The sequence below is a fragment of the Molothrus ater genome, chromosome 8 (assembly GCF_012460135.2).
Source record: "Molothrus ater isolate BHLD 08-10-18 breed brown headed cowbird chromosome 8, BPBGC_Mater_1.1, whole genome shotgun sequence".
Classification (NCBI taxonomy): Eukaryota; Metazoa; Chordata; class Aves; order Passeriformes; family Icteridae; genus Molothrus; species Molothrus ater.
The window spans coordinates 19,279,330-19,306,995 of NC_050485.2; the positions used below are offsets into that span (position 1 = coordinate 19,279,330).

Consider the following 27,666-nt stretch of genomic DNA (forward strand, 5'->3'; position numbering starts at 1 on the left):
TGGGCACCCGGCGGCTCCGAGGGGCGCGGCGATCCTCGGCCGGCGCCGCTGCGGCCACGGAGAGCGGCAGAGCCGCTCGGGGGTGCCCTGACTCGGGGGATGCCCCTCAGAGCCAGCCCGGGGTGCGTTGCCTGGGAACGAACCACGATCCTGGGGAATCGCCTTCAGAGCCCCCGCCTGAGACCCGAGCCATCACCCCACGGCCCTTCCCAGGCCACCGCAGCCTGGCGGCGAGGCAGCCAGGGCCCCGTGGAGCCCGGCCCCGCTGCGGGGCGACGGGAGCCGCCGGCCCGGACGGGCGGGACTACAGGGCCCAGGCTGCCGCGGGCGGGAGGGCGGTGCCGCCGCCGTGCGCCGCCGCCGTGCCCGGCCTGGGCCCGCCCGCCGCGCCGGGAGCATGGCCGGCTTCGCCGACCTGAACCTGCCGCAGGGAGCGGACAAGAAGTCCCTGCAGAGCCTGCTGGAGGCCGCGGCGCACCGTGAGTCCTGCGAGCGGGGCGGGCGGCGGGGCCGGCTCGGAGCTCGGTGGGGCCGAGCTGGGGAGCGCGGCCGGCCCCGGCCAGGATGGCAGCGGGACGCGAGCGGCGGCTCCCCTGGCTCGGCAGGCACTGCCGGAGCCTGCGGGCTGGCGTGGCACAGCCGGACTCCCCGGGATGAGCCTTCCCTTCCCTCCGTTTCCCTCGGCGCCGCTCCGCTCAGCCCGCGGCTCTTTGCCAGCTCAGTGCCCAGGGCTGCCTATGCCCGGGACGGGGCCGCAGGGGAAGCTCCTGCTGCGCCTTGCAGCTCTGTCTCTGCCTGCTTGTCCCAGTGCCACAGTTGGTTTTGTCCCTACGTGCACAAGTTTTTCCGCCTGCAGTTTGGTAGGGCCCGGCTCTTTTCCTGCGGAGCTGTTGCACAGCCGCGTGCTGCCCGTGCGGTGTTTGGGGCGGGAGGTTTGAATGCCCCTGCCAAGTCTGTCATCCTCCCAGGAGCCTGGGAACCAGACCTGGGAACCAGATTTTTTTTTTTTTCTATTTCAAAGCACTTTTTGGGTGAACCAGTTGTCTTAAAAAATATTGTGAAATCTAAACTTGTACGTGATTATTAACTTTAGGACATTTAAGTAATGAGTATTTTACAGTTTTCTCATTGGAATTGTTTTTACTATATTTTAACCAAATTTTTACTGTGTGTTTTTCAGTGGGATATTCTGTAGTTGCACTTAATCATGTCATTGACTTTAAAGAAAAGAAACAGGTAATTTTTCTTGGGATTTTTTGTTCTTACTATGTTTTCTTTAGTAAATCTGCTGCCTTATTGCATGTTTCCAGATAACTTTAGCTGCAGAATGCACATCTAGACACAAGCACAAATCTCTTTATTTGTAACAAAACTCCCATTTTATATTTCAGGAGAACTGCCTTTGGATTAATTTTTAATATGGTTCATGTACTGTCTCACAAAAATAGTTTTCTTAGTGTAGTAAATTTATTCTTAAGATTAGAACACAGTTTTTGTTTACATGTAAACATAATCCATGACATTTTTAATAACTTTGTTCTGTTCTCTTTCAAGGAAATCATGAAGCCAGTATCCCCTTCAGAGTTGTTTCCATCTTTACCTATTGTACAAGTATGTCTAGTTACATTCTATAGATACACTGTTATTCTGAGTTACCCTTTTTTATCTTTGTATGTTTGTATATGTGATTTTGTGTATGAGGTGTTAATCAAAAAAGAAAAATTTGTCCATTATTTCATGGTTCAAACTCCAAGCATTGGAAGAATAGTAAACTCGCATCAGAGTAGGCTCTATTCATTATTTTTGAAATTATTAAAGAAGTTGCTTTGTGTGAATTTTGAATCTGCTTGTAGTTGAATAATCACAGTACAGTTCTTGAAATTTAAGTTTTGAAAATAATTTTGTGGTTTTGATGGAGCAAAATTTGAATATAAAGAAGTACAATAATGTGTTTTGGGTCACTGACATTGATTAATTCAAGAACTGCTTTTCCTTGGAGTTGTGGCCTGCCTGGGGAATCATAGCAAAACATACTCAATTTTTCTGCATGGTTTTTTTGTTTTTTTTTTTTGTTTTTTTTTGTTTTTTTTTTTTTTCTTTCTATTCATCTTTCCCCAGAGAGACACAGTAAATCATTTTTTGTAAGAACAGGTATAATATCAAAGAGATAATGTAAATTAGGGAAGTGTAATTCAGACTTAAGAAAATGAGTATAACAAGACTATAAGCATGACACCATTTTATTTTTATAGCAGACTGGGTGGAAATTACCACAAATTTTTCCTTTGGGTTATTAATTTTTCTTATATTACTCTTTTTTCTGTAGGGGACATCTAAAAGAGTTAAAGTCTTGACCCGGCTAACACTTGTTGTTTCTGATCCTTCCCACTGTAATCTCTTGGTAAGTATACTCAACAAGGAATTTTGAAACTTTTATTTCCTTTTCTCAATGAATGAATGAAACTTTGGAAGTTCTATGGGGACAAGATTCTGGAATTTATAGGGCACTCAGCTGTGGTTTCTGAGATTGCATCTCTAACAAGTAATGTGATCATGAGGAGATGCAGACTTACAAGAGCGTATATGGCTTCTGTTGATCATTTGTGATCATTAGGGAACAACAGTTCTGTTCCTTGGTTTCTGGACTTCTGTGCATGAACTAGAAGACCAAGAGCAACCCTTGCATCTGGTTATGTTTTTGTACTACAAGATCAAAGCAAAAAGTGTCTTAGTAAATTGGTGGGACAAGCCTCCAATTGAGAATGAATGACTTCATTGTAGAAAGCTGCTGTGTAATTGGATGATTATTGGCTTTGTTTTAGTACTTGACAGGGAAAAAGGGTTTTTTTTTTCTTTATTTTTTGGTTGTAATCATTGTGCGTGGCTTTGTCATCTATCAGAATTCAAAGTAGTAATTGTTTGCTCCTTTTATAGAGATCAACATCTGCAAACATAAGGTTATATGACATCATAGCAGTATTTCCAAAAACTGAGAAACTGTTCCATGTAAGTACAATCGTCTCATCAGTCATGCTCATTCAGTAGCCTTTAGTGCCTTGTGCTAATTTAAGTACATGATTTTGTTTTGATTTTATTTCACATTTTATAAAGACCTCTTGGAGTTAATCAAACAATCCAGGCTGCCAGGGCAGTTGATGGGCTGAGGGGTTTGGGAGGATTTGCAGGAGGCTGCAGGACCCTGAGGTGACAGGTTAAAGTCTGAAACATTTTCCTTGTCTACCTGATGAAAGGGCTTGTATGCCCTGCACTGTGGTCGCCTTTATGTGCCTTGTACTATAGTGAGGAGAGAAAACATCCTTTTTTTTCCTCCAATATATGTGTACTATCATCATGTAGAAAACTTCTGTCTTCAGCTTTAACTTCTCAAACTCTTGACAACTTCCCATCACAATGCACTTGTGATCTTCTGTTAGAACTAGTTACTCCTGATTGCAAAAATGCTAGGGAGGATTTTAAAGTGGAACTAATGTGGTTCTGTGAGTTACCTGATGGCTGTTCACCTCCATTTCCTTCATATTTTATTAAAATTGTTCTCAAATACTTGATAACAGCTGTTGATGTTCTGATTGGGTGGAGCACCTTGAAAAAAGTAATGTTTTTGTCACAATTTTTCTTACAAAACCCAAAACTTGATGTCCATCCTGTAGTAAGCTTGTAAATATTAAGTCTGAATTGGGTGAGTAGGTGGAAGTGTTCCATCTCTGTTAGCCTTGGCAGGCAGGCATGCAGTTTAAAGCAGTGTGAAGGAGGGACAGGGACAGCAAAAAAAGAAGTGAGTTTCTTTGAAGAATTTACTTTCAAAGGGAGCTTCTCAGTTTAAAACTGAGTCTGGTGGTTGTTTTTTTTTTTTTTTAATAACTTAAAGCCACTTTCTAGTACTGCTGAGTACCTGTTTTGCCACATTAAAATTGTATTATTCTGTTTTGTTTTTCTACAGTATTTCTCCTCCTATTTCAAGTCTTGTCCAAGTAAACTACAAAGCAGGAGGCTGTCAAAGAATATGAACTTTAGAGAATTTTTCAGCAGAATTCAAACATTAATTATAAGAGTTACAGCAAAATGAAACAAATTTCTGAATTTTATTTCCCTTAAAAGATTTTAGGACTCTTCAGGGTGTCACAGAGGCAAATGGTTTAAAATATTTTTTGCTGGCCACCCTCCACCTCTTTCTTTTGATCTCTGGCAATAGTGTAAAATCTCATTTCTCAAGTGAGCTCAGTTTATCATGTGCTTAAACAAGCACCTGAAAATAGGTGATCAGCTGGGGTGTGCTGTGTTGTTTTTTTGGGAAAAGGGTATTCTCTCACTTAAGGGTTATTAGTGTTTATTTTCAGCCATATCACTCCTCCTGCTGCAGTTGCACATCCAGCTGTGGCAGTGTTTAAGCAGCCACTCATTTCTGCAGGTCCCTGTCTGCTTTGCTTCTCAGCTGCATGGCAGTTTGCTTGGAGGAGCCTGCTTTTGGCTGAGCAGTAACCAGAGGTTTTGCCAAGTTCTTTTCCAGGCAGATGCCCTTTCCCAGAGTGATTCAGCAGGCAGGCAGCCACGCAGAGTTGTGCCAGCGCAGAGCGGGTGCTGTGCTCCGGCAGGCCAGTGCACACAGTGCTTGGCTAAGCTGACGCTCTGGCAGGTGATGGACAGGCTGTGAGGAAAGAAGCAGGATTTTCAGTGAGATTACCTCCATTGCTTCCATGCTAGCAGCACTTTGAGCTGGGGAGGGAACCCAGGCGTGTTTCCTGCAAAGTGCATGAGGTGAAAGACTTCATTCATCCTTCACATTCAAGGCAGGTTTGTATGGCTGCCTTTTGTTTAGAGATTTTAGAATGTCTCGCTGTGGAGAGCTGATTCAGTTTCACAGAGGTATCACACAGGTGAAAGGGACTTTACACACGTGGTTTCAGCACATACAGTTTGCCTCTTACAACTCATGGATATTTCTTTATTAAGAATAAAGCCTTCAAGAGTGGGTCTTGCATGACAAATTAACTTCCTATTGGCTTTTGGTAACTCAGCATGAGCTCAAGAGCATCATCTTTCTCACCAACAATTTGGCACTTGTATTTTCTCCATAGAACAAGATTTTTCATGTTTTTGTGAAAAAATTACATGACCATTGGAGGTGTACTCCAATTTTAGCATGGCCCAAAAACTAGTCTGTGCCCTTTTGTCACAAGCCAGGGAAGTTCTTTTGTGGCTGAGTGTGGCAGTGATATGTACTGAAAGATGTGCTCAAATTCTTCAAATAATTTATGTCCTTAAGGGGATGAGGAAGCCACATTTGTGAATTGTAGAATGGGCTCCTTGTTTAAATCTCCCAAAAAGATTGTTTTGGCCTGCAGCAGGAATGCCCACTCCATGCAGGTAATAGAGTACTTGCTGCTTTTTGCTTTCTAAGATTTCTGATTGTTTTAATGATTGTTTTAGTTAGCTCTGTCTGCTGTTTGTAAGCACTTAGCACATCACTAGTATCTAAAAAAAACCTACCTATGTACGCCTGAAGATGTAGTGCAAAGTCAAATTTTAATGTTTATTCCTAAAAGTTTGCCAGAGCTTGCTTCAGAGTGCCCAGACAGGGGCAGATGTATTTATTAACGGCTGCTGGGGTTCTCCCAGCAGATGGGGCTCTTGCCCACAGTGCTGCCAGGCAGTTGCTGGGCTGTGCAACTTGCTGCACGTCATTTTCTGGATGAAGTCGTTGCACTTCAGATCTTTTCAGCAGCCAGGGTAGCCTTAGCTTGACTGCATATTTGATTTGTTTGGGAGCCAGAGCTAGGCTGAACATTAGAGTTCTTGGAGAAATCTGCTCTCCAGTTTTTCATACAGTGCAGGAATTCCTCTTATGTGAGGAATAAGACTCGGAGTTTGTTTTTCCTTGGTTTCCATATTTTCTGACATGTTCATGTCACTGGAATCCTGTAGATATCCTGGCTTTTGAGTCACTCCCTGTGCCCCTGTGCTAAATTTGCAAAATGGTAAAGAGTTTTCCAGTGTTTCTGGAAGGCTTGATTTCTCATCAAATAGGACAACTTGCATGTGTCAGATGTCTATTCTCACTTCCCTTAATTTTTGCCATAATCTCTTCCTGAATTTTTTATGACCTCACTGACATATTTCCTAGGGCATGATTCAGAGCTATTTGTTCTGTGCATGTTCCCATAAATCACCTCTGTGTAGTAGTTTGTACCTCATGTAAGAAAAGGAGGGAAGCTGACTGTAGTAGGGCTGAACTTCCTCTTGCAAATCTAATTCTATGCCATAGATTCCACAGGCAGCCCATGTCCTGCCTATTGGAGGATAAAGATAAAGGTAGGGCATGAAGAAAAAGTTTAGTCTGAATGTTCTGGCAGAGACATTTCAACTTCAAAAATGTTGTGGTTTGCCTGCATGTGTACTGTGGCTGTCTTGTCTAGGAGAGAGTGCTATCAACAGCTAAGAAACATTCCTAAAGCTGGGCCTCTGCTCTCATCTCCATCCAAATTCCATGTGAACAAACTGGTAGAAGACCAGTTTGCCAAGCAGCAGTGTGCCTTGTGTTAGAGCAGCCCTTCCCCTGGGGCTCCTCACAGCCCCTACTGCTTTTGTGCCAGTGGGAGGAGGGATGAATGGTTGGCACCTGGCCCAGGTGTATTTGGAGCAGTTGCTGCCATGTTTCTGAGTGCAGAGAGTTCCCCTACCCACAGAAAATTCCTTTTCAACTTCTCCATCCTGTCTTACCTTCTTTGTTACAACACTGCTTACAGATGTTAGTCTGGCCCTGTGCAATCATCCTTTCAGAGTAGGCATACACAATTCCTACCTTGGGTGCATGAGATTAATCAAGGACTCCCTTTTAGGTCCCCTTAATTTTCCCTGTATCTCAGTGTGAGGAGCCTCTGCCCCTTGTTCCTTTCCTCTGTCTCTTAATACAACCTGTAAATTGTGGTGTGAATTCAAAGCTAAATTCTTAAACTGCAGCCTTCAGTGCTGCCTCCAGACTCTGCCAGAGGTGTGGCTGTCAGGAGGAGCTGCACTCAGCCAGGAAAGGGAGTGCTTTTTCATGCTTTTCTCTATTCTCTTTTTTCTCTATTTTACCATGCTGGTAAAAGAAATTAATCCTGAAAACAAACAGGTGCTGCACTGGAAGCAGAGCATGATGGGACAAGGGGCAGTTCTGGGCTCTTCCCTTTCTAAACTGGGGTTGGTCTTTATTATCTGTGAGTTGTTTTGTCAAAAGCCAACATTGCTTCTGCGTGTCCTCTGTCAGATAAAAACAAAGTAAGTACTGCTTTGGGGTTGACCATTATTTTATTGTAAAATTAGTTCTGTAAGAAAGGGAAGACTTGGGTTTGAAGTCGCAAATGCTGCTGTTGTATTGGCCTATCTGCAATGCATAGTACTTCTTAATTTTAAAATTGATCTCACCCTGGAGAGGCATTTGTTGCTTTAAGAAATGAAGGAGAATATTAGTGCACCTTAAGTTGGTTATGTATTTTTTGGCATATCTAATAATCTGTTCCTATTTCTTTGCTGCAGATTGCTTGCACAACACTAGATGTGGATCTGGTCTGCATAAATGTAACAGAAAAGCTGCCATTCTACTTCCGAAGGCCCCCTGTGAATATGGTAAATTTACATCTAAATTGTATTCTTGCTGTTAGACTGACATTAAATACAAAATCTGAGTCGAATTCCTACTGCTTTCCACCCACCATTCCTATCCAAGTGGTTCTTTTATTTTCTTGCATAATGTATAGTTTTGTTTCAAATGTCCTTCACTTCAGGGCCTCCACTGCAGCACTTAATACACATTGATGTATGTTCTTTCTTTTTCTCCTCCTGTCCCCCACTTAAGAAGGCAGAAGTGGTGTTCCCAAGGAGTGGAAACAGAGCCTTCAGGCCACTGTGCTGCTAAGCAGGGAGATATGGTGTGAGTGCTGACAAAGCTGCTTCCCAAACCAGAAATGGTACAGCTGTGTCAAAACAGATAAACAGCTCTTTGATTTAAAAGACAGGAAATGTGAATGGCAGTGTTAATTTAGGAGAAGGATGTTATGCTGGTTACTTGAAAGACAACTGTATTGAATCCATACTTGGACAAAAGAATGTCTTGGTAAATGAACCCAATGTAGCATTGCTAAATATATGCTGTGGGACCCAAGATGGCTATCAGTGTGGATCAAATATAGTTCTGCCTGCTGTTGGTAGTTTGCCAGAAAACCTAATCTGGATGTGCTCTTATGGGAACTTGTTTTCTCCTCTGAGTATATGTAAAGGTTCATTCCACATGGGCATTCTTGGCTGATGTAGAACTTAGTTCTCAAAATTTTAAATTTGGAATTGGCTAGTAATCCTACTTCCTTTTCTTATAAAGTTTGACCTAGAATAAAAATTCAAATTTAACTAGAATTAATTCTGAGACAGAATAGCAATAATACACTGGCATTTATGGTAAACTGAGGATTTCAACATTCCACTTGGAATAACAATTTTGTATGAAACACTGTATGAAAGTACCCTAGCTGTCTAAAAGTGCAGCAGGTGGCCCAGGTAAGGATCTGTGTGGCTCTTAGAGCCCTGTGTTGGGAGACATTTTCCTTGCAAGCTACCTCTCATCTTCCACACTCCCAGCCTCAAGGCAGTCTGTCTGTTGGCCTGGTCTGTGCATCCTGGGGCAGTCAGTTTTGGTTGTTACAGTGCCAGACAGATTGGCAGGCAGCTGAAGTGGTAGGGATGAGGTTAAAAACCACCTTGACTGGAAATTGGTGTATTGCCATCACCTGTTTGGTTTTGTTAAATTCAGGCTTCTCTTGTTTGCAGTTATCAGGCCAGATCTATGTAAAACATTTGATGCATGTACAGCTTCTGTTGTGCTGCATACAGAGGTCATGCATGGGTGGGAGCTGGATTAATTCCAGCTGTATTCAGTTAATGGACTCTCTTACAGTATTACCATTGTAGCCTATTTTAATAATATTTGTGTAAGAGCAGAGTATCATTTCAGGCAAATGTAGGATTGCCATGGAAAAAAGAACTCCTGGCCTTACATTGTGTCTTTATTGCTAGCACACTGTGTGCAAGTTGCTTAACCTTTCTGTCTTTGCAAAAACAAGAATACTGGGCTTTTGGTGAGGCACTGTGACAGCAAAGGATGTCAAAGCAGCTGAAAACATAACCAGTGTTACTATTTGAAACCTCTTCTCTGACTCAATGTTTTCTAACATTGTCACAAACACCAGAGTATGCTGTGAGACAGGAGAAGGGTCCTCGTTGCTGCTTTTGTGCAAGGAGGAATTCTTCATCTGCAATGCATGGCTGCTGAGGGAAGTGATGATCTTTCTTACAGTAGGGTGTGGGACTAGAGGACTTGGGTCCTCAAAGTTTCAAGACAGCAGATTACCAGCAATGGTTATCTGTCTCCTTGACTCTGATTGTGTGTATATAGTAGTGATAGCCAATTACAGCAAATAAGTGGTTGGTACTTGTTTGTTAAACCTCATTTATCTGTCCAAGATTTATGCACACGTATCTGGTGTACAGTGAAGCCTTCCCCCACTCGCCTTTCATGCTATGCTGTGCTCTTACTGGAACAATTTTTTTTTTGTATGTGACACAGTTAAAGTGAGAGTAAGCTGCATCAATAGCAGACAGCAGTTGTTAGATTGTTAGGCTTCTCTCCTTTTGATTTTTGATCACTCTCTTTCATGTGAAGGCAATAGATCGAGGCATCTACTTTGAACTTCTTTACACACCTGCCATCAAAGACTCTACTATGAGAAGATACACAATTTCAAATGCCATCAGCCTGATGCAGATCTGCAAAGGAAAGGTAAGCTCTCAAGTGAAAACAAGGTAATTAAATCAGTTCAAATTTTTCTGGAGTTGTACAGACTGAGCCATTTTAAATGAATTTGATGCTGGGACATCTGAAGCTGTGACTAAATCTTGGCCTACTAACACAAGGACACAATCATTGTAGCTCCAGATACTTCCAATCTTGCACCACTGCATGCTTTCTTCTTAAGCTATCAAGCTGTTAGATTCTTTTTCCAGAACAACCCATGTGTTGTTATGGTATGCAATTCCCAAAAACAAAAGTGGGAGGGGATGGAGGGAGATTAAAGTGCCAGACATCTAAGGTTTGCACTAGAACTGAAATTCATTTATTTCTTTAAAATCTTCCACTTCATATTTCTCATTAACCAAAAGCTCTTTTGACTGCCTAATTTGAATATGGGGGCTAAAAAACAATTTTTAAAAAAAGTAGAAATCTTGTTTTGTTAACAAGTAAATTCTCTGTGTCCAAAATAGACCACACAGCTAGCTGGCTGTCAGCCAAGGCTTTGCTGCAGTCAGATGAGCTGCATTCTTCCATGCTACTGAAACCCAAGGAAGAAGTAACTTTGAGATGCCTGTAACACATTGCTGTCATAACTTACCTCCTCCCAGGCTACCAGGTTAAGCTGTTTTATGCTGTGTCCTCTCATGCCATGTTTTTTAATAGGGGGTCATATCAAATTTAACAGAAATTGTAGCTCCCTCTTCTGTATTGCAAATGGCCTCTGCCACATGTAGCTAGTCAGAGAAGCTGGATTTGAAAATCTGAAGTGGGATGTAGAGCTTGGAAGGTAAATTAAAAGTAGATCCCTCATTACCTCAGTTCTCCTCAAGCATGGCAGCTTTTATAGAACAGTAGGGTGGGTCAAACAGATTAATTTCCTTGGTGCTACAGAAGAGTGTTTGCACAGCCTGTCCTGAGAAGCCCAGCTCTGGCAGGTGATGACATGAAGTACTGACTTGGACATGACTTCTATACACACCAGACCACTTTCCTCTGGAATTCCCTTTTTGATATTGTTCCTCTTTCCTCTGTGCAGTTCAGGATGTGCTTCTCATGTGCTCGTTGATGAACTGGAGAGCACCAGCTGTGTTGGTATCATGGATAGGGCAAGCGAGATGTTCAGTCTATGCACGGTGCCCTTTCACTCTGCATCTGTCAGTCAGGGTTTCATCTGTGACTGGAAGGTAAATCAGCTGGAGCTGCACAGACAAGTTGTTGTCAGGCACTGGAAGAGGACTGCTAGCTTGTCTTTGTTCTTTGCCTCCAGACTCAGTAGGCTGTGGACCAACTCTCCCTTACTGAGAGTTTGCTCTGTCAGTGAGGTAGAGGCCTTTGTTTCAATGAAACATGGGATGGCTGGTCCATAGGCTGCTTCTGTTCTGTAACGTGTAGTTGCTCAACCCATAGTAGCTTTTGGATACTTTTATTCCTCCTCTATTATAGCAGGGCAGAGAAACCTTCAGAAATTTACTTGTGATATCAGAGCTGGCATTGAGCAGTGTCTTTAAAATATTAAAATGTGCAGGGAATGAAGGAGAAACTCCCCTGCCTTGCCAGACATAAGGTGTGTATAGCCACAGTCCCTCACCTCCTGTGTTTTGGTAACTGAGTTGGAGGCTGCCTGGAGCAATGTACTGAACAGCTGCTGTCTGCTTTACCTGGGGAGATAGTGTTTTGCCTTTTAGATTTGCCTTTAGCTCTTGCCTTGGATTTGCCTTTGCCTGCTGCTCTTCACTTGCCAGCAGTGCTTTTCTTATCTGCTCTTGTGTCCCTCCTCCATGTTACCCATCCCCTAGTGAAAGCCTTTGAACCAGGCAGGGCGTATCTCCAGTGCACAGCAGTGATCCACAGCACTGTATCTCCAGTGCACAGCAGTGATCCACAGTCCTGTGCTGCCTTCAGATGGCTCATACAGCTGCTCTGGGAGCTCCTCTGAGCCTGGGTGACAGGCATTAGTTGCTACAGTTTGCAGCAGGAAACTTGAATTTTCTCAGCAAACTCTTGCAGTCAGCACCACTTATGCCCAAAAGCACCTTTGGGATCCATAGTGTAGTCGTTTTAAAGGTGAAGTATTCAGAAAAAAACAATGTCCTAGGGCTCTGTCAGGATGTGTGCTGTTAAGTCACTCTGATGTATATATTGCTTCTGCTTCTGGCTTTCCTTGTGGTGAGGCAGAGTCATCTGTCCCATGCTCTTCTCCTCAGCACATGAGGAAACCTTTGGCACACTGTGAACATGCAGTCAGTTTTACACTGGTCTTTCAGCTGTTGAATTCTGGCTGCACACAGGGCATTTTCTTGCAGTGCCTGCCCAGCTCTTTGTGCTGAGGAGGTGGCAGGGGAAGCAGAGCAGTGTGGGGAAAGCCCACCCTGAAACCAGAGATGGGTGATGTGTTGGTGGTACTGACATCGGAGAGGGAAAGTCTGTCTCTGCCTCAGCACAATTCTAATTCTCACCCACTCAAGCAGGAATTCCCAAGGCCTTTTTTATTCAGTATAATTAAAGGTGCAAGGAGATTTTGCTGCTGCAGAGTTAGCACCTGAGCTAAACAGGCCCCCCATAGGTGAACATCCTTGGAGCTCAGCATCAGAAGAGCTGTGGCAGCTGAGCTGTGGGATCTGCCAGCCCCAGTGTAGTCACATGCCTGTTTTGCAGAAACCTTTTGGGAGAGAAGGGAGAAGGATTTCTCTGCCTGGTGATTTTCACAGGGGTGCCAGTGTTAAGGGAGAGGAGTGTGTGGCACAAAGTGGCTGCCATTTCCTAAGTGTAGATACATTTCCTGAGCCAGTGTGGGTATGGTCAAGGCTAACATGAATGCTTAGCATGAGTGGTACTGCCACAGCATAGCCTGAAAATCTGGGAGCACCAAACTGTCTCAAGGCACTATCTGTAAGCTGCTTCTGGGGGATCCTGGGCTCCTAAATCTATTTCTGTTACAGCTCAGGGTGAGTTGTTGTTTATGTGGGGCCTTTTTCAACTGGTGTAAATAAAGGGCACACTTCTTAACACAGTGCCTGCAGCTCTGCATTTTTTTCTTTACCCTTAAGGGCACTTTGAAGTCCACTATGAGAGATACAGGCTGATAGGTGATTGCTTAATGCCATCACTCTGGACACTTACACTGCTTAGCCTGTCACTCTAAAATGAGATGTGCTTACTAATCTCTTATCTGACTGTGAGAGGTTTGTAATGGCAAGGGAGGGCTTGTGTCTGTGTCTTGTCTGTGTAGGGGACAGGGCAATAACTAAGTTTATCATGTCCCCAAATTAAGATTCCCACCCTGACAGAGTTCATCTGAGGGCATCAGATACTCTGATGTTTAATTGGGCTCTGAGCCTGAACTTAGCTAATGCTAAAAAATTTTTTTGCATCTTGCTGATTTTTTTTCATTTCTTGGTGCTGTCTGACAGATGAATGTTTGTACTCTTTTGTTTTCCAGAACGTAGTTATATCTAGTGCAGCTGAAAGGGTAAGTCCCAGATTTTTTTTAAAGTCAGAACAATTTGAAATTTATCTGTGGCTGAAAATACAGCTTTAATTACACATTAAACATATAAAAATGTATGTTTAAATATGGTTGCCATTGCCAAAGAATTGTATTGTGGGTTTTGGGACTTATTTTTTTTGGTTAGTTGTTTTGTTTTGTTGGTTTTTGGGGGATTTTTTTGCTGCTGCTGTGGTATTTTTCATGACAGTTTTGTCCCAGATGGACACTCTGCCAAAATATTGGTATTTGCTTGATTTACTGTTATCTTCAGTAGCTTGCTATTATATAGCATTTAATCTTGCCTATCTGATAGCCTTGCCCTGCCTGCTCACACTGTCAGCCTAACAGCACAGGCATTCACATATCCAAACTTCTTTGTTTTGTTTTAGCCTCTGGAGCTCCGAGGTCCTTATGATGTGGCTAATCTGTATCCTTTCCCAAAGTCCAAGGCAGCAGTTAGTAGTAGCATTGGAAAGTTCAAAGTGGTTTTGAAATTCTTTTCATCCTTTACAGTCCTTGAACTTTATACAGTGGTACTTGTTGGTGACCCATTCAGTGAATCAGGGCTCTGAATGTGTGTGGAAGGAGCAACAGATCTTGGTCATGGGGTGGCATGAGAAGTCACTGTAACTAACAATGTTTGTGTTCAGCTCCAGGAATGTTTTGTTGTGATGTGCATTAATGTTGTGTGGGTGTAAATGGAGAAATTAATAAAACCCATAAAAATCTAAGGACGCTATGAACCATATGAGAAATTATTACTTAGTATCTCCAAAGTGTCACATTTTTGGTAGCAGAAGCTATAAAATTGGTTTTATGTAAAATTTGAAGTTCCTATCTGAGCAGTAACTACTTCTGTTCTGGATTTTCCAGTCCTTAGTTATACATGTAATGTTAAATAACATTGTTGTGTTCTAGAAACAAAGGAGAGTGTCTTGTCTTCCCTTCTTTTAGGAGTTCAGATGCATTTTTGTTACTCTCCCCACCCCTGAAGCACATATTTGGCCTGTCCCTGGAAGGGAAGGAGCATGCTCTGAGTCATGAGAACCATGTGGGAGGCTGTGTGGCCTGGAAGGATTTTTTGCACAATGTTTTTTCTTCCCTCTTAAAATGAGCAGTCAGGTTCAAGCCAAATTAACATAGCTAAGGTGGTATCATCCTTGCTAAAGGTGGCTGGAAACTTCAGCATAATGCTTATGTATCAGACAGTGCCCTGTCCCCAAAGCTGAAATTTTCTGAGGGGTAATTTTTTTTCTTGATTATGCATATCTAAAATGTTTCTGTGTTGACAGACTTTTATTTTCAAAAGTACAGCTTCTTGTCTGGAAAGAAGCAACATTGCCAGGAGCTTTCCAGGAGGGCTGCTGGGGAACTGCAGCCAGGAGAGTTGGGTGTCTCATTTCTGCTTCTGGGTAACCTTATGCAAAATGTCACTTTGAGTTACAGCTTTGCTAATTCCCAGTTATTTGTAGAGTAAGCAAGCCTGTCGTGCAGAGAGCCTTCCCTGTTGTGTGTGTTGCTTCCTGTGTGTTTGATCCTGAGCAGCAGTGACAGAGGTTTGCTGTTTGGCCTGTCAGAAGGTGAAGCAAAGGCAGCTGTGTCCACCAACTGCAGAGCCACCATGCTGCATGGAGGTGAGCACTTGGAAGCTCCTGTAAATAATGTGTATGTTTGTTAAACTGAGTTCTTGTGGATGCATATTCTCCAAAAGGTCTGAGACCTTACAGAGCAAGTCAGATCAGGTTTTACTTCTTTGTCCAGTGCATGAAGAGGAGCTTGTGTGGCAAGGCTGTTTTATTTTCCCTCGTTGCCATGTTGGCAAATCAGTGGCTGAACTGGCGGCGCTGTCTGTGCTGGAGGACTCATGCAACCAGATTAATGAGTCATAAAGGATTGAACCAAAATAGGAACCTGCTGCTGTGCTTCATAGTGAAACTACCCCATTTTGGAAAGGTTTGAATGCTGATCTTGGTGACACTCACAAAAACTCAGTGATTGACGTCATAAAATGGGTATGCATGTGTTTTGCATTTGCCTTTTTGCAGCATGTGTGCAGAAGCAGCTTAGTCATGTCCCTTTCTGATACTTTAATAGGTGGATTATTTCTGATTCACTCTTCAGTGTGGAACATTTCAAACTCATGGCAAAATCAACAGGTTCTCCTCCGGCCTGCTGCTCATCTACATAGAAATACAGAGTTTATCAAATTTATGTGAGATTTCTCAAGCCTGTCATCTATCTTATCTGTGAAATTAAATAGCAACTGTCATTTCCCTTGTCCCAGAGAGGATACTAGCCCAGAATAAGTCAATATATTTTTCTCAAGGTTCTTGCAGAACCTCTCTGCTAATAGAGTATTTGTAGGGAATAGGCAATCTCTTCTAACTCAGATTTTGCAGAGAAGCTTCCCACCAGTAATTACAAAATTGGATTGGGCTCAGTAGGTTATTTGACCAGTATTTCATTATAATGTTGAGAGTTTTGTAAATAAAATTCTTGAATACCATAAAATACTTCCTTGGTATGTAGGGGATCCTCTGCCAATACAATTGTGCCCACATAGTCTAAGAATCCTGGGGTATGTGAATGCATTTTTTAGTGTTTTTTTAAGAACAGTATGTTTGGCTCAGAAGTGCTTTTGACAGCGCTTCAAGAATGTGTCCTTCTGTGATTATTGAACTGACTAAGCCTGGTTTCCTATGGTTTTGTGTCTCTGCAGCTCCTCAGCCCCTGCAGACCTTGGTGTTCCTTGGTTTGCTATAATTCTACACCCACCATTGTATTTGCCCCGGTATTTTCTCCACTCTGTAATGCAGTGAATCCCAAGCTCCTGCCCTTGCAGGTTGCTTCCCTGCTGTGTGTGCTGACTGGCTGGCTGCTCCTCATGTCCAGCTGTGGGTTGGGGCATGGACACCTGAACTGAGTATGCCTTAAATGCATTTTATTTCAGCATTTGAGGTGCTGGTACTGCAGCTTCTGCTTGTGTATTCCAGAAACTCGAAAGAGTGCCTGTGGCGTGGTGTACACGGTGAAGAAGCCTCGCAAGGTTGAGGAGGAAGAAACAGCAGTGCCAGCCTGCAAAAAAGCTAAGACTCAAGCTTGAGGACTGAACAAGTTGTCAACAGAAGCCTCCATCTCGTCTTTACCCAGTGTTGAGTCTTCCTCCAGCCAACCTAATTTTTCCCTTATTACCTTGCTCAGCCTGCAGAAGAATTATTCTTCCAGCATGCAAGTGAGAAAAACTGTGTGAATGAGACTGCTGAATAGTATTCACCACATCTGAAAGGTCATGCTGGGCTTCTGGCCAAGGGCAGGAGACTGACTCTTCACCCTCCCTTAGGTGTCCTGGAGTTAATGCAAACTCAACAGAACATTTCTAACGTGGAAGTTTTTACTTGTACACGTGCATTCCTTTTGTATTAAAAACATGTCTAAGAACACATGCCTTCATAGTCTAGCTCCTCTGGTTTCTCAAGTTTTAAACACATCTCTCTACAGCTGCAAGCCTGTAGATGAAGTTTACCTTCAAGTGGCCTGTGAAGAAACTTTTCAATTAGCTCCTGAAGCACTGTATCTAATAAAGTGTCTTCTCCCCCAGTTTTCTGAAGCACATTGTTGTGGCCACTTGGGTGCCTGAATGATTGAACTGCTGCTGAGTTAGGTGATGAACGCACTGAGTTAGCCAGCACTGATGTCATTTCTGTTTCTTGCCAGGCTTGCTGCCAGTGTGCAGGTAATTGGGCAGAAACAAGCAGGGAAGTTGTGGCTTGCAGCAAAGGGCAGCAGGTGGAGGTGAGCTGTGATTTCTGTGGAGTAGGATGCGTGCACACATCAGGCCTGTGGCTGGCAGGGTGGCACTCGTGAGTTACGGCGCTTGTGTGAGAAAAGCACCTGTGAGAAGCTGCTGGCCTCAGTCTAGGAGAGGTGCCTGCAGACAGAATAGGTGGTTCTTCTTGCTCCTCTGGGTTTTGTGCAACTTCACTCCAAAACTGGCTTTCCAGGAAAAGCTATTCATTGCTGCCTACTTCTGACTCCACCTCAGGATACTGCCCAGGACATTGCTTTGGTCAGCAGACTATAAAGCCAGCTGACATGGGTTGGTGAAGTAGTGTGAGATCCTCTGACATATTTGTCTGTCAGGCCACCCAGTGGATAATCAGGCATTGAACTGAATGCAGCATGTAAATACCCCTCTGCTCTGCTCTCTCCCACCTGGAGTGCTGTGTCCTCAGCACAGGAAGAATGTGGAGCTGTTAGAGTGTGTCCAGAGAGGGCCACAAAGCTGGGAAGAAGGATGGAGCATTTCTGTGTGGAAGTACTGAGAGAGCTGGGGTTGTTCAGGCTGGAGAGTAGAAGGCTCCAGCACCACCTTACTGGGGCCTTTCAGTGTTTAAAGGGTCTTATAAGAAAGATTACTCCAGGATATTCATCAGAGCCTGTTGTGATAGGACAAAAGATAATGGGTTTAAACTAAAAAAGGATGGATTTAGTTAGAATACAAGAAAGAAGTCTTTTACAATGAGGGTGATGAAACACCAGCACAGGTTGCCCAGTGAGGTGGTAAATGTCCTAGCCCTGGAAACATTAAAGGCCAGGTGGGACAGGGCTCTGAGCAACCTGATGGTGTTGAAAAGGTCCCTGCTCATTGCAGAGGGGTTGGAATAGATGAGCTTTGAAGTCTCTTCCAGGCCAAACTGTTCTGTGATTCTGTGACATGGGACATCATGCCCTGGCTGGCAGCCCTGAAGGTTGTCCTGCTTCTGCTAAAGCAAAGGCAGAAGTGCCTGCCTTTCCTAACAGGACTTGGCATCTCTCTTGACTTGGATAACTGGAGCTGTCTCATGCTCCACATAGTAGTGACTAACTAAGAGATGATATTTTTTAAATCAAACTCAGTAATGGAACTATAACTTTGTTTTACTAGCTCATTGAAATACTGTCATTCTGCTTTCACATGTGCCTCCACTTAACAAAATAAGTGAGATGGGGTTTATCTAACAGTGACAAGGAGGGAGTGTAAGGGATGGCTGCTCTTGGCAGATGAGACTTTTAAGTTTGTAAGAATTTTGCAGGAGACACGATGTAAACTTCCTTTAAAGAGAGACAAAATTACTCCATGCATGCTCACCACTCCAGCAAGTAAAAAGAACCACTCAGTTAATTTATTCTGAAATGGATCAGTTCAAAATGTACAGAAAAAGCGGTACAAATTTACAAATATACATAATCTGATTTTGCATTCTTCTGTCATCATACTTTGTAGTAGTCTAGTTTTTAAAAAATTCATTTCCCTGATACAGTCTCCTCTCACCTTCACAACATTACATCTGAATCCTTCAGTCCAAAGGGGTTCATGGTGGTTGGAGCTCTGTCCTCAAGCTCGTTATCAACCACGATTGCCAAACCCTGTGTAAACACCATTACTCAACTGCTTCATTAAATCCTCTTGGCACCTCAGTACACCTCCTTCCAGTGCTCTTCCACATACCACGACTCAATTCACAGGTTATTTTAGTAGTGAGACAAGGCAACAGTTGCAAGTATTTGCTATTTAGAGCTATTGGAAGGCTTGAGAAAACTTGCTACTACAGTTGAAAATTCTGCCATTTAAGACCAAAGGATTTATGTTGCTGGCAACAATTGCATTTAGACCAATTGCACCTATAAAAAAAGCTTAAATAACATCATTAAAAATTACTTTTAAATAAATAAATAATAAATAGAAATAAATAAAGCCATTTTAGAGCTAGTGGAATTTTAACACTCAACCTGTCTTTTAAAATAATTTCTTTGCAGGTTTCTTGCAGTTTCAGTGAAGGCACCTCAAATAATCCAGTGCCATAAATATTTTCAATAGATGTTCAAGGACATTTTCATCCAGGTTTGTGGGAAGCATTTCAAAGCAGCAAAAAGAGCGTGGTCTGGTTTCTCTCTTCAGAATTTACCTAGATGGGCACTCTTCTTGGAATTATCTTTCAGGCTGTTGAATATCTCTTTGGTGCCATTCTGCCACTGAAGGACAAGATCCATGGGAGTTTTCCCTTCCTGGTTAAAAGAAACAGAGAAATATTTAATTTTATCCAATGATGGCCAAGTCCTTGTTCTTTCCTAAATACTTGTTCAGTGCATCTGCATGTTGTGAATCCCTTCTGCACACACAGGCTTAGACTTATTCTTGCACCCCTGTGATCAGAGTACTTCTGCTCCACTAATCTAGTCCCAGTCCTGGTCAGACCCATGATGAAAACTGCCTGGGTTTCAGTGGGCTTAGGCTAAGGCTGTGACCAGCAGAACATGCAGGTCTTCCTTTTAGTTTCAAGTGATTAGAAATATATTTAGGTGCAATCTCAGTAAGACACTCTTCCATTTAATGCAGAATTCAGATAAGAGTTTAACTATGGTATGAGCCACAGGAATTAAGTAGGACCAACTTTTGTGTGCAGACAATGTCTGAGAGGGCAATCTCTGGCCTTTGGGGCTGTACCTTCCATAATTGTCATACTCTGATGAGGGATAATGCCGGAGCAGCCACACTTCAGGGAGGTGGGCAGAGAGTAGGGAGTACTGAGTGCTCCAGTGACTGTTTTCCTCCTTGTCCCCTGGGGTTTTGACTGACAATGGTAAAACCCATGCTACTGCTGCTAGGTTTGGATTTGGGAGAAAAGGTCTGTCAAATGCTGTATTTTAATAAGTGGTCACAGAGCTCAAGCAATGCTACTGCTGCTGCAGTGGCTCTGAGCACAGCCAGGTGTGGGACTTGTCTCTGCTCAGCCACAGGGATGTGCTGGCCGGCTGTAAGGCTAACAGCCAGTCCTCCAGCTCTAGTGCTGGGGCTGGTCCTCACCTGTGGGCTTAACAAAAGGATTTCTCTTGCAAGCTAAACTCCTTGTTGTCTCAGTGGTGGTTGAAGCCCAGGAGCTGTGCAGAGTAAGTGTCCTGTCTATTACATCTTTTCATGATATGAGTAATTAAAGTAAATTATAGAAAGGTGTGATGTTGTCTAAGCAGCAGATAGTGGGTTCTGGTTTTAAAAGAGGTACTGGGTTTTCCTCTTTTCCCTGACCTCCCCCAAGTTACCCTTTCCCTGTCTCAGCTCTACTTTAATTAGCTCTGAAGTGATTGAATTAAACTTGTTCAAAATAGTCTCTCCCGGTCTCAAAACCTTGCTGTGGTGGGAAATTTATTTTAAAATTACTTGGATTTTGTGCTGTTACTTACGCAGTTCTTTAGAGTCAGATCCGCTCCGTGCAGGATCAGAAGCCGGATGATTTTGTAGCGGTTCAGCCTCACGGCGTCGTGCATTGGCGTGTCCCCTTCCTGGAGAGACAGAGAACGGCATCAGAGCAGCCTCAGTCAGTCCCGGCACTGCCGGTCAGCCCCGGCCGCTGGGGCCGCTCCCGGTACTGTCCCGGCCGCTGGGGCCGCTCCCGGTACTGCCCCGGCCAGCCCCGGCCCGCTGGGACCGATCCCGGCACTGTCCCGGCCGCTGGGGCCGCTCCCGGCCAGCCCCGGCCCGCTGGGGCCGCTCCCGGTACTGCCCCGGCCGCTGGGGCCGCTCCCGGCCAGCCCCGGCCGCTGGGGCCGATCCCGGCACTGTCCCGGCCGCTGGGGCCGCTCCCGGTACTGCCCTGGCCGCTGGGGCCGCTCCCGGTACTGCCCTGGCCGATCCCGGCCAGCCCCGGCCCGCTGGGGCCGCTCCCGGTACTGCCCTGGCCGCTGGGGCCGCTCCCGGTACTGCCCCGGCCCGCTGGGGCCGCTCCCGGTACTGCCCCGGCCCGCTGGGGCCGCTCCCGGCACTGTCCCGGCCGCTGGGGCCGCTCCCGGCACTGCCCCGGCCGATCCCGGCCAGCCTCGGCCCGCTGGGGCCGCTCCCGGTACTGCCCTGGCCGATCCCGGCCAGCCCCGGCCCGCTGGGGCCGCTCCCGGTACTGCCCTGGCCGCTGGGGCCGCTCCGGGCCGGGCAGCTGTGCGGGCAGGCGGCGCTGCCGGAGTGGCGGGGCAGAGCTGGCGGTGCTTACCCGGTCCCTGGCGTTGAGATCCGCCTCGCAGGCGATGAGGTGCTCCCCGCAGTCGTAGCGACCTGTCCGCACGGCCACGTGCAAGGGCGTGCTGAGCAGCTGCGGGCAGGGCAGGAGATGGTCAGTGGCATGGAACAGGGGAAAGCTGCTTCAAAAACAGCTGCCAGAAGTTAGCTGCTGGGAGTAAGGGCCAGCTTTTCGTCTCCAATTTAAAAAGCTGCAGAGTTCCAGAAGCACTTACCTTGTCTCTTGCATTTATGTTTATCCCTTTGTCCAGTAAGAATTTCAGAACGTCCAGATTTCCACCCCGGCATGCCCAGTGCAGAGCTGTAGAATGAAGCTTTAATGGGAAAAAGAAATTTAAAGTATTTTAATACATCATTATATTAAAAAAACGCTATTTTAACCAAATTTCCAAATGAATCCAAATTAATTTTATGTGATTTAACCTAGAGCACTTCACTGTGATCACACAGTGATCACAGTTTCTAGTAAAAAAAAAATTGTTTCTAGTAACAGCTTTTCTTATTTTGCCCTAATTTCTGCAGTATTGTGAATTTCTCACTCTTCACATTCATTGCATATTACTCCTAAAGACAGAGATCTTGGCAATGCTGCTGTGAAAGAGGATGTGTTTTGTTTATTCCTTGAGCTTAGAAGTTACCTTTAGCCAGGTATGTGGCTGGTATGTGCTAGTTATTTTTTTATTTAATGCTTTTTAGGTTCTAAAATGCATAGAAAATTAAACTCAAGGGAAAGAATAGTTCTCTTTAAAAAACAAATAAATCCCCATGTTATGCAAGTCCGCAAAGTCCTCTACAAGATTCAGCATCTCCGCCCTGAGCTGTGCTGGAAGGAGTCCCTTGATGCTCACACTCTGCCTGTCATTCCTCCTCTTCCTCACCCTCTGGGACCCCGGCTGGGTTAGCAAGGCTGGCAGTGCAGCCAAGGGCAGAGGGCAGAGGAGCAAAGGAACACCTGCAGGAGCTGTGGGTGCTCAGGACCCCTGGAGCTGGCATTGCAGAGGAGCAGGGAGCTCTCGGGCACAGCTTTGAAATCCTGGTGTTCCTGCTGAGCCTGGGGACCTGCGTGGGGACAGCGCTGGGCTGGGAGCCTGACCTCAGCTCTCCTACCCTACCCCAGGCTTTCTTGCTTGTGGCACTCTGCTGGCCAGAGCTTCTGTGATTTCCAACAACCACTCTGGCACAGGGAGGCAGACACTCCCTCCTGAAGCCTCTTCTCAACAATGTTATTTTAAGGATAAACTTCAAGGACGTTGCAAGGCCTTTTAGTACTCCTCTGTAAGAAGCACTTCTATAAATGGTTCTGGCACCTCTAAAACAATGAGCTGCTTTTGGGAAGAGGTGTGAGTGGATGTGCATACCATGTCTTTCTGTTCAAGCTGGGCTCCAGCTTCCACCAGCTTCTTCACCACCTCTAGATGTCCTTCAGAGCACGCCCTGTGCAGCGCAGTGCGTTTGAACTGGCAATTGAAGCAGTGCAAAGTTAGATATCACATATGGCACAAAAAATCTTTAAATCTCTTCTCCCGCCCTCCCTAGGATGATGGCAAATACATACTCCATGCTGGTTCCTTTTAAAGAGCTTTTGAGACCTGAAATCTGCTAAATTTTAATAGCAACCTGATAGCTGAGAGCTGCCTACCCAGCATTTTAAAGGATGGGGGAAGTATCTGCAGTGTGGTATCCAGATTTAAAATTATGCCTGTTGAGTCCAACATGCCACACTGTGTTTTGAAAGTGCAGCTCATGCATCATGGAGTATGAGGGCAGCCACTTATTTCTGTTGTTCTGCAGAAAAATTTCTCATCTCTTTTTCCATAGCTTTGGAAGATCACATTTTACAGAAAATCAGGTTCTCCTGGGCACCAACAGCCTTCTTTTAAATATACAGACTCTTTTGAGGTAATATGATTTTGAAGGGTCTCAGTGGCCACTAGAAAACTTGATGTACATAACGGCCAGCATTTATTTACTTTACCCCACCTTTTTTTGCCTCTCATGAGGGTGGAATCTACAAAACCTCATGGGAAAAGTTATTTTTGTTCTCTTCTGTAGCAGGCTTTGTATTAGGAAGAAGACTGTACCTTATCACAGACATTTGGATCCCCTTTGTCTGACAGGTATTTTTCAATTACTGGCAACTTATTCTCCAGTGCAGCTTTGAAGAATGTTGGAATATCCACAGGTCCTGTCTGAAGGAAAGAATATAGAGAACATAAATGTGTGTGGCACAAACCCCCATGAATACTTTCCCAGAATAAGCTACTTTGAAGTAACTTACAATAACTTCTGGTTCAGGTTTCTTTAAAACAGGCACTTTCACTTTCTTGCATCTTTTCTTCTTCTTCAGCTCAATAATTTTTTCAAGATCCTCCAAATTTTCAAGTTTTGACCTGGCCTGTAACTTCTTCTTCTTCAGCTGGAACAAATCAGGGAAAGCAGCAAGTTGAGCTGTGTGACCACCTCTTCCCTTTCAGAGTGGCAGGACAGCAATGTGATACTATTCAGCTGAATTCAAGTAAGACTGGATGAACTTTGAAATAAATTGTTTTAATTTTTTTTTTTCAGATAGGACTAATTGACTGTTGCAATAAGTTGCTAACTACATAAGAAATTCTACCTCATCTATAGTTTTTCATATGCCATTAGACCTCTTCCTAACTTCTTCTTGAGCCGTATGTTGTGACATGATTTTAAGCCAGGAGTCAGAGCAGCACTGCTACTACTACCACTACTGGCACAACAATTTAAAAAAATCTTGTGTGCAGCTTATGAAAGCTGGAAAGCTCCTGAAGTTTCAACTGACTTCCACCAAGTGATTTTCTTTAGTCACTTTTTTAAAATGATGCAGCCCCTAAATTATTGGAACTTAATTCTCTTTGCTTAAAAACATACCCTCAAGAGAAGAACAAGGTTTAGAATGATCTTAGCATTTCAGTTCACAAGTGTTTGTACATTTTGGGAAGCCACAAAGAATGTCCTCAGTCTCCTTGATGGGGCAGTTGTCCAGACCTGCTTGTAAAAAGCATCTGGGCATGAAGTGAGTGTGGGGCACTGCTGACACCAAGGGCAGGTGTTGTTTCCTGAACTGAGATCCCACAAGGTGTCTTTGGCTTCAGAAGATTCACAAACAGGGACTAACCCAGGGTGAACACAGATGACAGATTCTGTCCCATGGTGTGATTAAGGTGAATACACTGGTATATGGTCATAGGGTATACAGTTTTGTCAACTGTGTTCTTATTCAAGTTATTTCCACCTCTTCTTTTTATTGTTCTCTGCATTTGTGGTTTGGTCTGCAGGTCATTGGCCTAATGGAAAATAATTATGCTGACTGTGGATAACTGGAAACCCACTAAGTTCTTAGGAACCTGCTTTGAAGGAACTCAAAAAAACCTCTGTAGCCAGTAATGATGTCTCTGTTGAAGTTTAAGAAGTAGTTCTTATTCTAATGTTTCTGAGACTGACTTTCTTACTCCTCATGTTTTAGAACAGTGTTATATCCCCTGCTACTTAAACTTTATCATTTCCAAATCACTTTAAATTTTTAGGCCAGTTGATTGCTTATGCACAAAGAAAAAAAAAATTAAAGCTATTACAGCTACTTTGTTACTGGGGGGAAAAACATCAGTTCTTAAGGATCTAGGGAAAATTGTCATGCTCCAGGAATTGAAATTAGTACTTTTCTGTGGACCAGTATGAGTTTCATTTGTAACAGTTCTCCCCAAATGTGCTAGTGAATGTAACGCCTTGTTTTCATAAGAAGAACATTTTCATGTTATTGGTGGGTTAGTTATTTTGGTAGCAGTCATTAGGTGTGCAGCTGGAGGTGTCTCCCTGGCTCTGATTGCTCCCCCCCACTGACAGCCAGCAGCAGCTGACCCCTGGGCACAGGAGCTCTCAGGGGTTCAGGCAGGCAGTGTAGGGGTGGTTGAGGTTCTGTCTCAGTGTTACTGCCCTCACCCACAGGCTACACAGGTGAGCAGGTCTCCATGGTCTTCAGTGGACTTTGGACCAACCTCCTTTCATGGTGGTCTCCCAAGGGTTTTTCTAGCTCACCATGTATTTCTAACTGAGAGAGAGGCAGAACTTCAAGGACTGCAGCAGGAAACGCATACATGAGGATAAAAATCCAAGCAGAAAACCCAAGAGCCTACCTCTGCTTCTAGCTTTTTCTCCTTCTCATAATCCAGATCACCTCGGGCCAGTGAGTGCTCAGGGATTGTCTTTAGGTCCTCCTGCTTCTCTAATCTTACAGCAGCTTCATACTCTCCATTTTTGAAGTCCTCAGGGAGGAAGCTGCCAGTCTCTTTATCATCCACCTTCTTCCCAGTCACCTGTAAATGAAAACATGATAAAATATAATCCATGGATTCTTGACTGCAGTAGCCACCACCTGGAAACACAGATTGCTAAGGGCTGCTTTTACCTCATTCCTACCCTCTCTCAGTGTGTATGACAACCAGGCCAGGCCATTCTGCCTGTGCCTGGCTTAGCTGGGATACAGCTGGCTGGGGCACATCTCCCAAGCAGTTAAATTGGGTTGCTGAGGGATTTCAAGGCTGGTTTTATCCACTGCTGTCAGTACCAATGTCCCACTTACAGCAGAATGGCAGAAGCTTTGTGGTGCTGTGCAGCAGCACAGCTTTCAGTAGTTTTCAGAAATATTTCTGATGCCCAATTAAGTGTGTATGAAGAGATAACTTAGTAGAGGCAGATGTGTATTTTGAGAGTGGTTCATGTGGCCTAGACTGCCTTTCTGTTTGATTACCTTGTAAAATTCTATTTGTTATAGAGTCTAATGCAGAAGAAACTGTGAGAACCTTACTAAAGAATTTAAGACATCATTAACTACTTGGGCAGTTGTATCTTAAGAAAACCATCTGGCAAAACAACTGCAGTGTTTTACTGAATCATTCCTGTTTTCCCAGTTTCTCCATCAGATCAGACATTCTTAGTCTGAATCCTACAGTGGAATGTCCCATTACTTGTGGTCTAGACCTAATTTTTCAAAGACTTTTACATCAAGAACAGCAGTGGCTGTAGGAACTGTTAGTTTACTATTAGAAAGCAATACTATTATTAAGCTGCTAATTTAATGTTACAAAATACTGTAGTTTCTAAGCATTAATATGTTGTCCCAGTCCCTTATTATATAGGAACTACTTAGTGTGATCATAAGATTACTGGCTTCTAAAAATATATATGAATGAAAATCAAGGACAGAGTCAAATAAGTAGCTAAATTTTGGTCGATCTTTTCCAGGTGAACTGTGCTGTGATGCCAAATCCAAACAGCTGTGTAGTTGTATCTGTGGTGAGACCCTTTCCCAAGGAAAACTTAAAATGAAAATATAATAATATAACAAACAGTATATAAGGGTTTGCACCTAGAGCACAGCAGTGCTGGTATCCTGCTAAATCAGTGATCCACAAAGGTTGTCTTTCTCTGCCTGGTCCAATGACAGTCTAGAAAATAATTCATTGTGAGTAAATGAAAGAAGGTTGCACCTACCAGCTCTTCTACTTTCATCATCATCGTCGTCATGTTTGCTGTGATCTGAGGCTGTGCTCCTGTGTGGCTGAAACCTCCCCGGGCTGGGGCTCTCAGGGACCACCACGCTCACTGCACTTATATATCTTTGGGAGAACTGTGCCTGAATGAGATAATCTTCCAACCTGGGAATCCAAGTATGCCCTTGTGCTTGCCAGCTGAGAGGTGGCTCCGGCTCGTTCCAGACGCGTTAACGAGCCAGATCTGGTGTCCGGGCAGCGAGGGGCCACAGGGGCGCAGCCCCACAGCCCCACACAGCATGGGAATCAGAATGGAATGTGAGCTCATCATTCCTGTGGCAGTGACTGCACTGCTCAGCAATGCCAGCCATGCTGGGCTCCCAGTGCCCACTAGGACAGCTGTCTGTTGATGCGGCGTTATAACTTCATCTTCTTCTTCTTTCTTTTTTTTTTTTTAAGTGACATTCAGATGACTGTCAGACACTGGAAAGGGTAAATGGCTTATGTACAATGCTTATAGCAGTATCTTCCTGATTAATGGATGATTACCTCTGAAATCTCAAAAAGCCATTATTTTCATTGCTATTTATTCCTGGATGATAAACACTTTTAGGGGAAAGGCTTTTTCTCATCATGATGACAGTCTTCTATATTTGTTGGAAGGAATTCTCTGAAGGGATTACTATACCAGAATGATGTCTCTGGTGCTAAAAGGGCCTATGACATGATGAGTTACAATCAATGTAAGATATCAAAACAGTAAGATTTGTATTTTTTTTTGACCCTT

At 44.1% G+C, this 27,666-nt stretch overlaps 2 protein-coding genes across 2 annotated transcripts; one reads left to right on the plus strand and one right to left on the minus strand.

Annotated features, from left to right (window-relative positions):
* Positions 1-361: 361 nt before the first annotated feature.
* RPP30 (ribonuclease P/MRP subunit p30) lies at positions 362-16,767 on the plus strand. The gene is made up of 11 exons (XM_036385566.2): positions 362-479; positions 1,181-1,236; positions 1,555-1,611; positions 2,327-2,401; positions 2,935-3,006; positions 7,534-7,623; positions 9,710-9,826; positions 13,278-13,307; positions 13,715-13,752; positions 14,880-14,959; positions 16,319-16,767. Exons 1-11 carry the CDS (start codon positions 398-400, stop codon positions 16,426-16,428), a joined length of 807 nt encoding a protein of 268 aa, XP_036241459.1. The 5' UTR covers positions 362-397; the 3' UTR covers positions 16,429-16,767.
* A 1,698-nt stretch (positions 16,768-18,465) lies between these two features.
* ANKRD1 (ankyrin repeat domain 1) lies at positions 18,466-26,913 on the minus strand. Its single transcript, XM_036385565.2, has 9 exons — positions 26,881-26,913; positions 25,524-25,703; positions 23,648-23,785; positions 23,451-23,558; positions 22,728-22,826; positions 21,585-21,683; positions 21,344-21,442; positions 20,544-20,642; positions 18,466-19,370 (listed from the first exon to the last, which is right to left on the minus strand). The coding sequence occupies exons 1-9, from the start codon at positions 26,911-26,913 to the stop codon at positions 19,260-19,262; spliced, it is 966 nt and encodes a 321-aa protein (XP_036241458.2). The 3' UTR covers positions 18,466-19,259.
* Between the last annotated feature and the right edge of the window lie 753 nt (positions 26,914-27,666).